This window comes from Oncorhynchus mykiss, chromosome 10 (genome assembly GCF_057628025.1).
Source record: "Oncorhynchus mykiss isolate SJ-2025 chromosome 10, ASM5762802v1, whole genome shotgun sequence".
NCBI classification, from domain to species: Eukaryota; Metazoa; Chordata; class Actinopteri; order Salmoniformes; family Salmonidae; genus Oncorhynchus; species Oncorhynchus mykiss.
In genome coordinates, this window is record NC_143031.1 from 32,826,309 (window position 1) to 32,842,285 (window position 15,977).

Here is a 15,977-nt window from a genome sequence, read left to right on the forward strand (position 1 = left end):
TCAAACCAAAATTTAACTTTTTGGTAAAAACTCAACTCGTCGTGTTTGGAGGACAAAGAATGCTGAGTTGCATCCAAAGAACACCATACCTACTGTGAAGCATGGGGGTGGAAACATCATGCTTTGGGGCTGTTTTTCTGCAAAGGGACCAGGACGACTGATCCGTGTAAAGGAAAGAATGAATGGGGCCATGTATCGTGAGATTTTGAGTGAAAACCTTCTTCCATCAGCAAGGGCATTGAAGATGAAACGTGGCTGGGTCTTTCAGCATGACAATGATCCCAAACATACCTCCTGGGCAATGAAGGAGTGTCTTCGTAAGAAGCATTTCAAGGTCCTGGAGTGGCCTAGCCAGTCTCCAGATCTCAACCCCATAGAAAATCTTTGGAAGGAGTTGAAAGTCCGTGTTGCCCAGCAACAAAAAATCACTGCTCTAGAGGAGCTCTGCATGGAGGAATGGGCCAAAATACCAGCAACAGTGTGTGAAAACCTTGTGAAGACTTACAGAAAATGTTTGACCTCTGTCATTGCCAACAAAGGGTATATAACAAAGTATTGAGATAAACTTTTGTTATTGACCAAATACTTATTTTCCACCATAATTTGCAAATAAATAAATTAAAAATCCTATCATGTGATTTTCGGATTTTTTTTGTTCTTCTCATTTTGTCTGAAAATTACAGGCCTCATCTTTTTAAGTGGGAGAACTTGCACAATTGGTGGCTGACTAAATACTTTTTTTGCCCCACTGTAGACATATATAATATTGGCGGAAAGCTTAAGATTCTTGTTAATCTAACTGCATTGTCCAATTTGCCATAGCTATTACAGTGAAAGAATACCATTCTATTGTTTGAGTAGAGTGCACAGTTATTAACTTGGAAATGTATTAATGAAACAATTATGCACATTTGGGCAGTCTTGATACAACATTTAGAACAGAAATGCAATGGTTCATTGGATCAGTCTAAATCTTTGCACATATATTGCTGCCATCTAGTGGCCAAATATAAATTGCGCCTGGGCTGTAATAATACATTATGGCCATTCTCTTGCGTTTCAAAGATTTTACAAAAAAACTAGTTTTTTTTCTTTGTTTTATCTTTTACCAGATCTAATGTGTTATATTCTCCTACATTAATTTAACATTTGCACAAACTTCAAAGCGTTTCCTTTCAAATGGTATGAAGAATATGCATATCCTTGCTTCAGGTCCTGAGCTACAAGCAGATAGATTTGGATATGTCTTTTAGATGAAAATTTAAAACAACAGTCCAATCCTTAAGAGGTTTTTAAGGCAGCTCCCTTGCACCTCTCTGATTCAGAGAGGTTGGGTTAAATGCAGAAGACACATTTCAGTTAAAGGTATTCATTTGTACAACTGACTAGGTATCCCCCTTTCCAATATCATATGTAAACCCATGCTAAACCTATGCTAAACTCTTGGTCTCTTGGTATCCTGACAGAGCAAAATATTTTTACCATTCATATTTTTTTGGCAAGTTCCTCTTGTGTTTTCTCTCGCTGCCCTCCTGACCAAGGATTGAATCAACTGAGTTGTTTGTATGCCTTTACGCTTATCAGTAATATCATTGAACTAACGGCATTCACATTACATCCGCTATGTTTAATCCTCCTTCAGTTCAATCCGTTCAGCTGATTGATTTAATGGTGAATGGAAATGGAGCATTCTTGAAACATTAACCTGACAATCATTTTTACCATACAACCCTTTTTTACTTATAAATAGAAAGTATAATCAAAGGCTCTTAAGTAAAACCAGAGCTTTGATACTGTTAGTGTTACCTGTTAAGAATCAAGGTGAAAGGTTATCTTAACTATTAATAATTGAGTCCTGATGATGACTAACAGCCAGGGGAAATCAAGAGTGTGTGTATTGTCTCTTGAACTTTGACCCTGCTCGTGATCCATACGTTGAACTCCGACAGTTTCTTTAAATTCAGTTAAAGGCTTTGGTTTTTCCATTAAGGTTTTGAGAATGGACTTGAGCACGTATAGCTTGTTAGCACGTAGGGCGCACCGATTGGTGTTACCTCATTAGTCAGAATGTGTTACACCTATGCTGGCTTGTCCATCTTGTTAGTAGGAAGGTGTTTCAGCTGTGCTGGCCCAGGTGCTATTTTTTTAAGAGTGACAGGCTCCAGTTGTCTTTAGTGATGTGGAGGGTCAAGGCCTGTAGTTGGCACTCCTGATTTGATTTCTAGAAAAACATTATTTTGTCTGATTTCCCTGTTTTAATTTTGTTCCACCTTTATGGTTTACTTCCTGTCTTCCAGTTTGGTGTGTGTTTTTATTTTGTTTGCCTCTTAGTGGGTGCATTTAGAGGATGCTCATGATGGGTGTCTTAGGTCCCAGTTGTTGTTGCTATGCAACTTTCAGTGGACACCCCCATGAGTGCCCTTTTAGAACCCCTCCTAAAACCCCACCTGTTTTGTTTTGGTTGTTGTCAGTGACTCTTTGTTAGTTCCCTGTTTTGTTTGAGTGACGTTTTTGGTTTTCTTGCTTGGGAACGTAACAACTTCTTGCTTGGGAACGTGTGTTCAGCCCCCTCCTGTAATCCCTGTTCACCCATGACTGCGTGGCCACACGTCTCCAACTCAATCATCAAGTTTGCTGATGACACAACAGTGGTAGGCCTGATTACCAACAATGATGAGACAGCCTACAGGGAGGAGGTGAGGGCCCTGGCGGAGTGATGCCAGGAAAATAACTTCTTCCTCAACATCAACAAAGCTAAGGAGCTGATCGTGGACTACAGGAGACAGCAGAGAGAGCACGCCCCTATGAGCACGCCCCTATCCACATCGACGGGCCCCCACAGCCTGTTCACCCCCCACCATCTACAGGGAGGAGACAGTACAGTTGCATCAAAGCTGGGACCAAGAGACTGAGCAACAGCTTCTATCTACAGGCCATTAGACTGTTAAACAGTCACCACTAGTTGGCCTACGCCCAGTACCCTGCCCTTAACCTTAATCACTGTTCTAGCCGGCTACCACCCGGTACTCTACTTTGCACTCTAGAGACTGCTGCCCTATGTATATAGTCATTGAATACTTGTCACTAATGTTTACTCTCTTCATGTGTATATACTTTATTCTAGTCATGACTCATATACACAGTACCAGTCAAAAGTTTGGACACCTACTCATTCAAAGGTTTTTCTTTATTTGACTATTTTCTACATTGTAGAATGATAATGAAGACATAAAAACTATGAAGGAACACATGGAATCATGTAGTAACCAACAAATAAACAAATAAAAATATATTTTAGATTCTTCAAAGTAGCCACCCTTTGCCTTGATGACAGCTTTGCACACTCTAGAAACACAAGGATTTTGTTGCACCTGTGATAACTCAACCAGAAACTTGATTTGATTTACAGTACAGTAATTCCTTGAGTTGCTGGTTGTGGGATTAAGGGGCTGTGGTTTTCTGACACAAGGATGTGTTGTATGCCAGGTATTCGCAGAGATCTATACCCATTATGTAATTCACCTGGCAGCATCCTGTTTCAGATGAAGGGTTGCTTATCTTGTCTAGGTTTTGCAGCTAATGGAGTTGAACGCCAGTTGGTAGACATGGCTGGGAGCAGCGTGAGTGTGTTGGTACATTCAGGGACAGTGACTATTACATCTTGAGGGTCAGCAAGTTCTCCTCTCTTCCATTTCTTCTACTTACTGTACGCATGTTGTAAACGCCACCTGTTTTCATATCACCAAATGGTAATCTCTTTACATCTACCATGCTATCACTGTGGAAACCTCACAGATGGTCTTAGATAATCTGATAATGTGGTTATGCAATGGGCCTTGTTTGATTAGAGTCCTGTGCACACATCTCTTTGGATCTGTGTGTATATCCTCTGTGCCCTTTCAATTTCTTACATAAGCGTGGCATTGGGGCACCCGCTTCACTGAAGACACAATTCGTCTCCCACCATTATGGAGCCTCCTTCTCATACTCAAAACAACTTTTAAGAATATTGAAGCTCTGTAATGGGACTGCTGTTCATAATAGGGGAAACGTGCAGATAAACATCCCAGACACAGAACACTGTTTGTTACCTGTAATTATTTTATTACTTGAGTGCAAATATGTCATATCAGGGCTAAACTGATAAGCTGTCCCAATTTCAGGGAAATATGCTAATACATATAGTACAATGCACAGGTAAATGGCCTTTAACTTCTTGAGACAAGTAATAAAAATAACTTAATGTTATCATAACTGCGCAACTGAATTGGCTTAATTTTGTGCAGATTCTCTGACCTGTTAAATTGCTTAACAAACACTCTGTAGTTATATTTTGCTTAGTGTGATAGTAACCACCATGTCTCTTTGTCATCCTGTTTACCAGCTCATCAAGACACACAACCTGCTGCCAAGCCGAAACTACATCTTTGGCTACCACCCCCATGGGATCTTCTCTTTTGGAGCCTTCTGTAACTTCGGAACAGAGGCCACCGGCTTCTCTAAGAAGTTTCCGGGCATCAAGCCTTCCCTGGCCACCCTGGCTGGAAACTTCCGGATGCCAGTCTTTAGAGACTATCTCATGTCTGGAGGTGAGATGGTTTCTCTGAGTTTTGTCCCTCTGTACTCAGTAAACTGCTGATATCAGCCCTGTATCTACCAACTCTAATCAGGTAGAACTCTGAGCTTTGTCCTATTGCCCAATGTAGACTAAAACAACTCCTGTGCCTGCCAAACTGTATTTGCTGATGTCACTATTGTAAAGAGCTGCTTCAGTTAACCTGAGCTGTTAGCTTAATAATCTTCATTTCAAAGGTTTATTTTGCTCAACATCCACTAAGAATGTTTTTGTGCTCAAACAGTATTGATTTCTCTTCAAATGTGTTCTCCACTGCAAACACACCGACTTGTTTGGTCTTTGGGCCCATGTGTGATAACTGAGCCTAACCCCATCCTCTTCCATGTGTCAGGTATCTGCCCAGTGAACCGTAACTCCATTGACTACCTCCTCTCTCAGAATGGAACTGGCAATGCAGTGGTCATTGTTGTCGGGGGAGCAGCTGAATCTTTGAACTGTGCTCCAGGAAAGAATTCTGTCACCCTGAATAACCGCAAGGGCTTTGTGAGGTTGGCCCTCCAGCAAGGGTGAGTTTAGAGCACAAACTTCCCGGCCACACATACACCATCCTGACAGGCGCACCTTCCGGTCACACACACACACCTCTCAGTTACACGCATCAACTGATCAGACTACATGTTTGGTGAGAGACCTTACTGGGTCAGCACAGACACTGGTGTCATTATGACCAATTTGATGGAATAGAGAGAGTTGGCTCAACAATAGGTTTGATTGGCACATAAAACATACTTTCACGTGTGGTAATTTGTCCTCAAGTGCGCAGAGCTCCTCCTGACATGCAGTATTGTACACAGACACTGGGTCAAGGCCAAAGGACAGGCTCCATCAGCTTGTGACTCAGAACATATAATATACGCTGAACAAAAATATATAAACGCAACATGTAACATTTTGGTCCCATGTTTCATGAGCTGAAATAAAAGATCCCAGAAATGTTCCATACAAAAAATTAACTTATTTCTCTCAAATTTGTTGGACAAATTTGTTTACATCCCTGCTAGTGAGCATTTCTCCTTTGCCAAGATAATCCATCCACCTGACAGGTGTGGCATATCAATAAGCTGATTAAACAGCATAATCAATACACAGGTGCACCTTGTGCTGGGGACAATAAAAATCCACTCCCATAGGGCGGGCACAATTGACCCAGCATAGTCCGGGTTAGAGGAGAGTTTGGCCGGGGTAGGCCGTCATTGTAAAATAATCATTTGTTCTTAACTGACTTGCCTAGTTAAATAAAGGTTCAATCATTTTTTAATTTTTAAAGTTACGTTTTATCAGACAACACGATACCACAGATGTCTCAAGTTTTGAGGGCGTGTGCAATTGGCATACTGACTGCAGGAATGTCCAACAGAGCTGTTGCCAGAGAATTGAATGTTCATTTTTCCCCCATAAACCACCTCTAACATAATTTTAGAGAATATGGCAGTACATTTAACTGCCTCACAGCTGCAGACCACGTGTATGGCATCGTGTGGGCGAGCAGATTGTTGATGTCAACGTTGTGAACCGAGTGCACCATGGTGGCGTTAGGGTTATGGTATGGGCAGGCATAAACTATGGACAATGAATACAATTGCATTTTATCTATGGTAATATGAATGCACAGAGATACCGTGACGAGATCCTGAGGCCCATTGTCGTGCCATTCACCCTCCGCTATGCAAAGGAGATGTGCCACACTGCATGAGGCAAATGGTGGGGTCACACCAGATTCTGACTGTTTATTTTTTATTTTTAGGTATCTGTGACCAACAGATGCATATCTTTATTCCCAGTCATGTGAAATCCATAGATTAGGGTCTAATGAATTTATTTCCATTGACTGATTTCCTTATATGAACTGAAACTCAGTAAAATCTTTGAAATTGTTGCATTTATATTTTTGTTCAGTGTATTGTATGCCATTTATCAGACACTTTATCAAATCATATTTATTTATATAGCCCTTCGTACATCAGCTGATATCTCAAAGTGCTGTACAGAAACCCAGCCTAAAACCCCAAACAGCAAGCAATGCAGGTGTAGAAGCACGGTGGCTAGGAAAAACTCCCTAGAAAGGCCAAAACCTAGGAAGAAACCTAGAGAGGAACCAGGCTATGAGGGGTGGCCAGTCCTCTTCTGGCTGTGCCGGGTGGAGATTATAACAGAACATTGCCAAGATGTTCAAATGTTCATAAATGACCAGCATGGTCAAATAATAATAATCACAGGCAGAACAGTTGAAACTGGAGCAGCAGCACGGCCAGGTGGACTGGGGACAGCAAGGAGTCATCATGCCAGGTAGTCCTGAGGCATGGGCCTAGGGCTCAGGTCCTCAGAGAGAGAGAGAGAAAGAGAGAAAGAGAGAATTAGAGAGAGCATACTTAAATTCACAGAGGACACCGGATAGGACAGGAGAAGTACTCCAGATATAACAAACTGACCCTAGCGCCCCGACACAAACTACTGCAGCATAAATACTGGAGGCTGAGACAGGAGGGGTCAGGAGACACTGTGGCCCCATCCGATGATACCCCCGGACATGGCCAAACAGGAAGGATATAACCTCACCCACTTTGCCAAAGCATAGCCCCCACACCACTAGAGGGATATCTTCAACCACCAACTTACCATCCTGAGACAAGGCCGAGTATAGCCCACAAAGATCTCCGCCACGGCAAAACCCAAGGGGGGGCGCCAACCCAGACAGGAAGATCACATCAGTGACTCAACCCACTTAAGTGACGCACCCCTCCTAGGGACGGCATGAAAGAGCACCAGTAAGCCAGTGACTCAGCCCCTGTAATAGGGTTAGAGGTAGAGAATCCCAGTGGAAAGAGGGGAACCAGCCAGGCAGAGACAGCAAGGGCGGTTCGTTGCTCCAGAGCCTTTCCGTTCACCTTCACACTCCTGGGCCAGACTACACTCAATCATATGACCCTCTGAAGAGATGAGTCTTCAATAAAGACTTAAAGGTTGAGACCGAGTCTGCGTCTCTCACATGGGTAAGCAGGCCATTCCATAAAAATGGAGCTCTATAGGAGAAAGCCCTGCCTCCACTGTTTGCTTAGAAATTCTAGCGACAATTAGGAGGCCTGCGTCTTGTGACCGTAGCGTACGTGTAGGTATGTACTGCAGGACCAAATCAGAGAGATAGGTAGGAGCAAGCCCATGTAATGCTTTGTAGGTTAGCAGTAAGACCTTGAAATCAGCCCTGGCCTTGACAGGAAGCCAGTGTAGGGAGGCTAGCACTGGAGTAATATGATCAATTTTTGGGGGGTTCTAGTCAGGATTCTAGCAGCCATATTTAGCAGTAACTGAAGTTTATATAGTGCTTTATCCGGGTAGCCGGAAAGTAGAGCATTGCAGTAGTCTAACCTAGAAATAACAAAAGCATGGATTAAGTTTTCTGCATCATTTTTGGACAGAAAGTTTCTGATTTTTGCAATGTTACGTAGATGGAAAAAAGCTGTCCTTGAAACAGTCTTGATATGTTCGTCAAAAGAGAGATAACGCTGAGGTCCTTCACAGTTTTATTTGAGACGACTGTACAACCATTAAGATTAATTGTCAGATTCAACAGAAGATCTCTTTGTTTCTTGGGACCTAGAACAAGCATCTCTGTTTTGTCCGAGTTTAAAAGTAGAAAGTTTGCAGCCATCCACTTCCTTATGTCTGAAACATAGGCTTCTATCGAGGGCAATTTTGGGGCTTCACCATGTTTCATTTATCCCAAGTGACTTAGTCATGAATCGAACCCACTATCCTGGTGTTGCAAGCGTCATGCTTTACCAACTGAGCTACTGAAAACAAAGTCTGGGTAAACTGGTGTAGGTGAGCTGTTATAAACCACATGGTTTAGTAGCCCATCATTTGGTGATCAGATATCTGTTATGCCTTATGAGTAACTTCAGGAGACTATTGTAAACCCCCTCTCTCTGTCAGGTCTGACCTGGTACCAGTCTACTCCTTTGGGGAGAACGATGTGTACAAACAGGTGATCTTCGAGGAGAGAACCTGGTGGCGGCTGGCTCAAAAGCGACTGCAGAAGATTATTGGTTTTGCGCCCTGTCTGTTCCATGGCTGTGGCTTTTTCTCCTCCGATTCCTGGGGAATGGTGCCTTACAACAAACCCATCACCACCATCGGTAAGTAAAACCCTCTCCAAGACCCTACTGACTGTCTCACTAGGGTTGCAAGCCACCGGTAATTTAACATATTTACTGGAATCTATCGCAACTTTGGTAATTTATACTTGAATAACTTTTGAAAAATGTATTCATTTTATAGTATTAATATATTACATCTGTCTCCATATTGTCCATGACTTTCTAGTAGATAGACCATATGGTTCAATAGCCTCATTCATGAAAAAAGCATTTAATCAACATTATTTTCAATTAATTCAGAAACTATTCCAACTATTGACTGTATTCACAACTGACACCAGTTTGACACCGAAACAAATACATGATGACATAGTAAAAAAGTGTGTAAAAGATATATATATATATATATATACAGTGCCTTGCGAAATTATTCGGCCCCCTTGAACTTTGCGACCTTTTGCCACATTTCAGGCTTCAAACATAAAGATATAAAACTGTATTTTTTTGTGAAGAATTAACAACAAGTGGGACACAATCATGAAGTGGAACGACATTTATTGGATATTTCAAACATTTTTAACAAATCAAAAACTGAAAAATTGGGCGTGCAAAATTATTCAGCCCCCTTAAGTTAATACTTTGTAGCGCCACCTTTTGCTGCGATTACAGCTGTAAGTCGCTTGGGGTATGTCTCTATCAGTTTTGCACATCGAGAGACTGAAATTTTTTCCCATTCCTCCTTGCAAAACAGCTCGAGCTCAGTGAGGTTGGATGGAGAGCATTTGTGAACAGCAGTTTTCAGTTCTTTCCACAGATTCTCGATTGGATTCAGGTCTGGACTTTGACTTGGCCATTCTAACACCTGGATATGTTTATTTTTGAACCATTCCATTGTAGATTTTGCTTTATGTTTTGGATCATTGTCTTGTTGGAAGACAAATCTCCGTCCCAGTCTCAGGTCTTTTGCAGACTCCATCAGGTTTTCTTCCAGAATGATCTTGTATTTGGCTCCATCCATCTTCCCATCAATTTTAATCTTCCCTGTCCCTGCTGAAGAAAATCAGGCCCAAACCATGATGCTGCCACCACCATGTTTGACAGTGGGGATGGTGTGTTCAGCTGTGTTGCTTTTACGCCAAACATAACGTTTTGCATTGTTGCCAAAAGTTCAATTTTGGTTTCATCTGACCAGAGCACCTTCTTCCACATGTTTGGTGTGTCTCCCAGGTGGCTTGTGGCAAACTTTGAATGACACTTTTTATGGATATCTTTAAGAAATGGCTTTCTTCTTGCCACTCTTCCATAAAGGCCAGATTTGTGCAATATATGACTGATTGTTGTCCTATGGACAGAGTCTCCCACCTCAGCTGTAGATCTCTGCAGTTCATCCAGAGTGATCATGGGCCTCTTGGCTGCATCTCTGATCAGTCTTCTCCTTGTATGAGCTGAAAGTTTAGAGGGACGGCCAGGTCTTGGTAGATTTGCAGTGGTCTGATACTCCTTCCATTCCAATATTATCGCTTGCACAGTGCTCCTTGGGATGTTTAAAGCTTGGGAAATCTTTTTGTATCCAAATCCGGCTTTAAACTTCTTCACAACAGTATCTCGGACCTGCCTGGTGTGTTCCTTGTTCTTCATGATGCTCTCTGCGCTTTTAACGGACCTCTGAGACTATCACAGTGCAGGTGCATTTTTACGGAGACTTGATTACACACAGGTGGATTGTATTTATCATCATTAGTCATTTAGGTCAACATTGGATCATTCAGAGATCCTCACTGAACTTCTGGAGAGAGTTTGCTGCACTGAAAGTAAAGGGGCTGAATAATTTTGCAAGCCTAATTTTTCAGTTTTTGATTTGTTAAAAAAGTTTGAAATATCCAATAAATGTCGTTCCACTTCATGATTGTGTCCCACTTGTTGTTGATTCTTCACAAAAAAATACAGTTTTATATCTTTATGTTTGAAGCCTGAAATGTGGCAAAAGGTCGCAAAGTTCAAGGGGGCCGAATACTTTCGCAAGGCACTGTATATATAGGATATTTCATGCTATAATCCTCATATTAAAAACAATGGTGTTCTCTTAGTTGATGGTTTATATGTAGGATAATGTTTTACAGCTTTGTCATTCTATTTTTCTATCATCTTACTTCATTATTTCATATATTTGACATGTGATTAGTCCACACAGAGGGCCAGAGATTATTACAGACGCCTGTGATAATCGGAAGTACCCAAAAGAGCCTCTTGATGTCTTGTGATAGATTAACATAAAATCCTTGAAAGATACCAAAATTCTGGTAGTTTACTGGTAAACTTTGGTTTCCAGTTGTTTACCCTCCCTTTTCAATCCCATCTCTTACAGACATTTAGTGCTTGTTGACTTAGTTTCTGTTAGGGATTCAGTCTTAGGATGGTCTGTAATTATAATTTCAATGATCGTACTGTTATGGTTACTACCAAGCAGTTGAGCTACTCTAGTTCCTCTGTGTTAACAGAACCATCCACCCAGTCAATATTTACTCTCCCCTGCATCAAGGCTATATTAATGTTTAACACTACAGCTCATCAAACTACGTATTTTCAATATGTTAAATGTTTTTTAAAGTTGATTTTTGGATATAGATTTGTACATGTTTATTTCTCTTAGTGGGTGAACCGATCACAGTGCCAAAGATTGAGCAGCCTCCTCGGGATATGGTGGATCTGTACCATGCCATGTACATCAATTCCCTCACCAGCCTCTTTGACAAGTATAAGACCCGCTTCGGCCTGAAGGAGAGTGACATCCTGCACATCCATTGAGAAAGGGTCAGCTGTGGCAGCTGTCTGTTCAGCCCTGCCCCTCCATTCACTTGCCTGGCTCTGATTGATTGTCTCTGGAATTCAATCTATATACATTAAGCTGTGTGTATATAAACCCACCGCGCTCTCAGCAACACTCACGTTGGTCCTCCACTCAGGATGAAAATGGCAGGTCTTAGGTCACCTTACTATTCTCTCTGACCTAGTCACTGTCAATGGCAAAGTTGACTAACTTCCATTTATTGAATATTTTATTGAGTGTATGACACATCTATAGATGTGTTCCATGACAGAAAAGATGAGGGAGTATAGTTAAGGTATGATCCCTTGCTTTAATGTGCAGTGGAACTCCCACTAGGTGGCACTAGAAGGTTACACAAGACACACACAAGCACTATCTTTGTTTCCTCCATGCATCCATGTCATTTTCACTTAGAATAGGCCTGTACAACGAATGTGTTAAGTGCCCCGAAAGGTAAATATAGGATGATGTTTTGAGACCTTACTTTTTGTTGTTGTTGCTAAATGCACAAACAATGCAATTGTAAGGGTGTTGCCTTAGTGAGATGTTGATAGTGTGGTTTATTGAGCCAACGAGCTGATGGGTGTCCCCTCCCCACACATGCACACTTCATTGAAACTTGAAAGTGAAGGAATTCTATTGAATGGATTTAGATTGTGCATATTGGTAATACAATCTGATTGTGTGATGGAACTAAGTATTAATTGTATTTTGTAAATAAGAATATTTTCAATGAAAATTAATATATTGATGCACTTTTTGTATTTGTGACAACCTTCTGAGGTATTTCTCTAAAACATGCCTTTGAAAGAGTCCTATGTCAAATTTGCCAATTTCTAAGAGAATCAGTATGGTGCTTTTGTCATTTAACCTTGACCTGTGTTTTAGTTTTGTTGTACATTTCTCTACATGAGTGTGTTGACTGGGTTGCAGAGTGTTACCTAGTGCATTGAGGCCCCATGTACTGTAGTGATGGTGATGTAAGAACAATTTCAGGGTGAAGAACATTTCTTCCTCTACCCAGAGGGCAGATTACTGATTCATGAAATTAAGAGATTGCAAAGCATATGCCTTATTTAAAAAAAAACTACAACTCAAACTTCTTAGGGGGCTTCTACTCAATTGAGTAAAATGGCAAAGGGGTTGCTATCACAGATTTGAATTAGAGTATAAAAGTCACGAATTCCCCCAGTAATTGCCAAGAAGTGTTTGAGATAAATCATTTTTTCATATGGGGCATATCAAGTCCATTATACAGACAATGATCCTAGGTGAAGAAATGTATGTATGTTGTATATTATGCAAGATAAAAAGACTACAAGATTTCACCTCATGGCAAAATAATTGAGATTGGTGATAAATAGTGTGTCATTCAAAACGTAATTTTTTTTTTGTTGCTTTTTGCAAAGAGCAGTGAACATCCTCTCCTAATTCATGTGCAATAAATACAGCAATAAATAGCAGCCAATGCATGTTTATTTTGTGAATGAATGGCTTCATCACAGTCTACTTAAATTAAACTTTATGTTTCCAGAATAAAACTTGTTAACTATTTTTCAGTCCCACCGCGACATCACAATGCCAGAATGTAATTTTGCTCAAGCGATAAAATAAGGCATTTGTAGACATAATCACAAGCACACCAAATGTCCTAGGGTTGGGGAACTATACATTGATGCATGCACACAACTCCTCAAGTGATAGAAAACGTCAAAATGTTCTCTTAAAACACACTCCATGGTTTTTTTTTACGGACTCCAGTTACTACAAAGACCCCTAATTCCAGATTAAGATCATCCAATGATACTTGATTTACTGTCTGATAATCCCCTTCTGTCACTCTATATCACAACATAAGAGTTGAGTAGGTCCATTTCTTGTATGTGAGGGATGTTCATGAAAACGTCTTTGAATATTTTGTGAGATCAAAAACGTAAATAGATGCACAAACAATGAGTGATTTAAATAATGACAAATAGGCTACTGCTCAACTGTCATTTTGTCATGTGTCATTTAGTTTTCTACCTCTAATTACTTGAAAAGGAAAAGTAGGCCTTTGCTAAATGTATTGCGAAAGAGATGCCATGCTGTTCAAAGACTAGGGGGGGTTTCTGGTTTGGACAAAAGACTGTCCTCTATCCACTCTCCTCCGTGACCCGGAAACCGATAAGTGGTTGAGTGGTCAAGGAGTGTGTCAATTTGTTATTAGGCAAACGGAAGTGTCCTCCCCTCCTCGATAGCCACCTTTCATCGAGGATACTTGTGTATCCTACCACAGAAGAGTTTTGAAATCTACCACACTCCCCCTTCTTCTTCTGGATTGTGTTGGCGGATCGCATTCAATTTAAGATGCATACACCGTTACCTACTGTACTGGTGTGTGAGGCCATTCATGGCCTACCTACATGAAATTCTTTGTAATACAGTACTATACAATTGGGGAAAAGGAAAAAGGACCCTGCCAACTATTAGCCCTCTCTAAAAAAAACAAAAAATGAACACACCACCTCATTCCACTATGTACCCCATCTAATCCTACTCCAGACCAACAGTATTTCTCTGCCGCTGCCACCACAACCTCTATTTTCTATGACTTTCAATCCATTTCTGCAGTACAATTGACAACCATAGAAACCTACCTTACTGAAGCACATATTCTTCCCATCACCCTCTATTAGTCTCTGCCTACTCACAGGAATCCTCTCAGGATCCCTCAACCTGGACCCATCTTCCTCTCCTACCCTCTTCACTGCTTCAGCACAACCTCAACCTGCCTTTCTCTCACCGGACACAGTGAGAAAGGGCACCCCCACAAGTTTCTCCACTGAAACTACACATTCCTCCGTCTCATGCCCTCCTGCAGACTTTGCACATCTAGTACTCTCCCTCCTACATACTGCTGCAACATGCCAAGAAACTTGACACCTGAAACACTGAAGTATTTTAGGAACAAACGCTCTCAGGGGACAACTTACACTTCCTACCTATACCTTATCTAGCAAAGACTACATCAAAACTCAGCAGGACAGACAATATCTTTTCTGTTTCCCCACCGGATCTGCGTCGCGGCAAACATCACAGACACTGGGAATCTGATCAATCAACTGATCTTCCTCAACATTTAATGCCACCCCCGTTCACTCCTTTCAATGGCGCCCTGCTCCGGAGAGCAAAGCAAGCCACATTTATTTTCCCTAATCGTGAGATCTGGAGCTCCCGCTCCCTCTGGGTTGAAGAAACACAATAAGTCATCACTAGTCCACTCCTAGTTACTTTCACCAACTTAACAGTCCCCAACCTCTTCTCCAGTCAATATACCACCACATATGGATCAGCCAAAATGCAAGGATCCATTCTCTCCTCAAATCTTACTCACACTGGGCCAGAATTATCCTTTATATCCTCGGACCGAGGCCTGACCTTGGTGGTCCCCATTGCAGGAACTTCATCCACACTCTCATCAGGTTCCATCTCCGAGCTACTGGAACACGTATCCTTCTTTTTACACTTGATGCTAACCTTCCTCTCCACACTGCTTCCCTCTACACTCAACTTCTTCTCAACAGTCATCACTGCACCTGCCACCATATCTAATTCATCCTCACTCTCATCTCTCTCTATTTCCTCCAGTTCTTCCAAATGTTCTGTGAAATCCCTCATTTCATATTCCCTCATAACCATTTCCACTTTTCTCCTTTTTTTCCTTGTCCATTATCTTCTCTGTCACCAGATCTTTCAGAAGGCCTGTGTAATCCCACACTCCATGTTTATTGATAATATGCTCCACTTTCTTGCTTATTTCCTTTTCTGCCATCTTCTCCAATCACTCCCATTCTCCAAACATTTCTCCCTGTGCAACTTCTCCAAAGAAACCCCAGTTAGTGTCTATGAAAGGGCAAAATACTCACTCCCGACTCTACTCGCCTTTTCTTTCTTTCTTTTTGGACAGAGCCTCTCATCACTGACCTTCTCATTCGCTTAGGCAGCCCACCACACCTTTGAATACATTTTGTTTTGTCAGAGAAAAATATTGCTAGTTTAAAAACAAAATGTTATCGTTTTATTTATAAAATGTCTTGCAAAACTGACTTAATTTGTTTTGATCACTTTACACATTTATTTTGGGATCCACCCCTGTAAACGTAATTTGCCTAATGGCGCACGAGTGTAGAAGTACCATCTCATTTCAAGCAAGCGCATTTCCATCCACGTTCACTCTCCTCGCCAACTTCTCCTCGACTGAGGAGGGAGGACACAGGAGGCATGAAAATCTAATCGATAAAAGGTTATTAACTGTTGAATTGATACTGTTTCTTGCCACCGTGTGCAAGTTTGAAGGCTAGGTTGATTGGTGCTTTATTTTGTGATTGCTGAAGGTCCATACAATAGAGTACCACAGTATGAGTCATAATTCCCATAA

The 15,977-nt window shown here is 41.3% G+C and overlaps 1 protein-coding gene across 5 annotated transcripts in view; it reads left to right on the forward strand.

Annotated features, from left to right (window-relative positions):
- LOC110533663 (diacylglycerol O-acyltransferase 2) overlaps positions 1-13,020 on the forward strand; it is a 32,950-nt gene extending 19,930 nt beyond the window's left edge. For all 5 annotated transcript variants that reach the window (XM_021618093.3, XM_090186384.1, XM_021618094.3 and 2 more), the window contains 4 exons: positions 4,385-4,589; positions 4,968-5,142; positions 8,567-8,769; positions 11,381-13,020. In XM_021618093.3, the coding sequence (XP_021473768.2) occupies positions 4,385-4,589; positions 4,968-5,142; positions 8,567-8,769; positions 11,381-11,535 (738 nt within the window). In that variant the 3' untranslated portion in view covers positions 11,536-13,020. The remainder of the gene's footprint in view (positions 1-4,384; positions 4,590-4,967; positions 5,143-8,566; positions 8,770-11,380) is intronic.
- Positions 13,021-15,977: the final 2,957 nt, after the last annotated feature.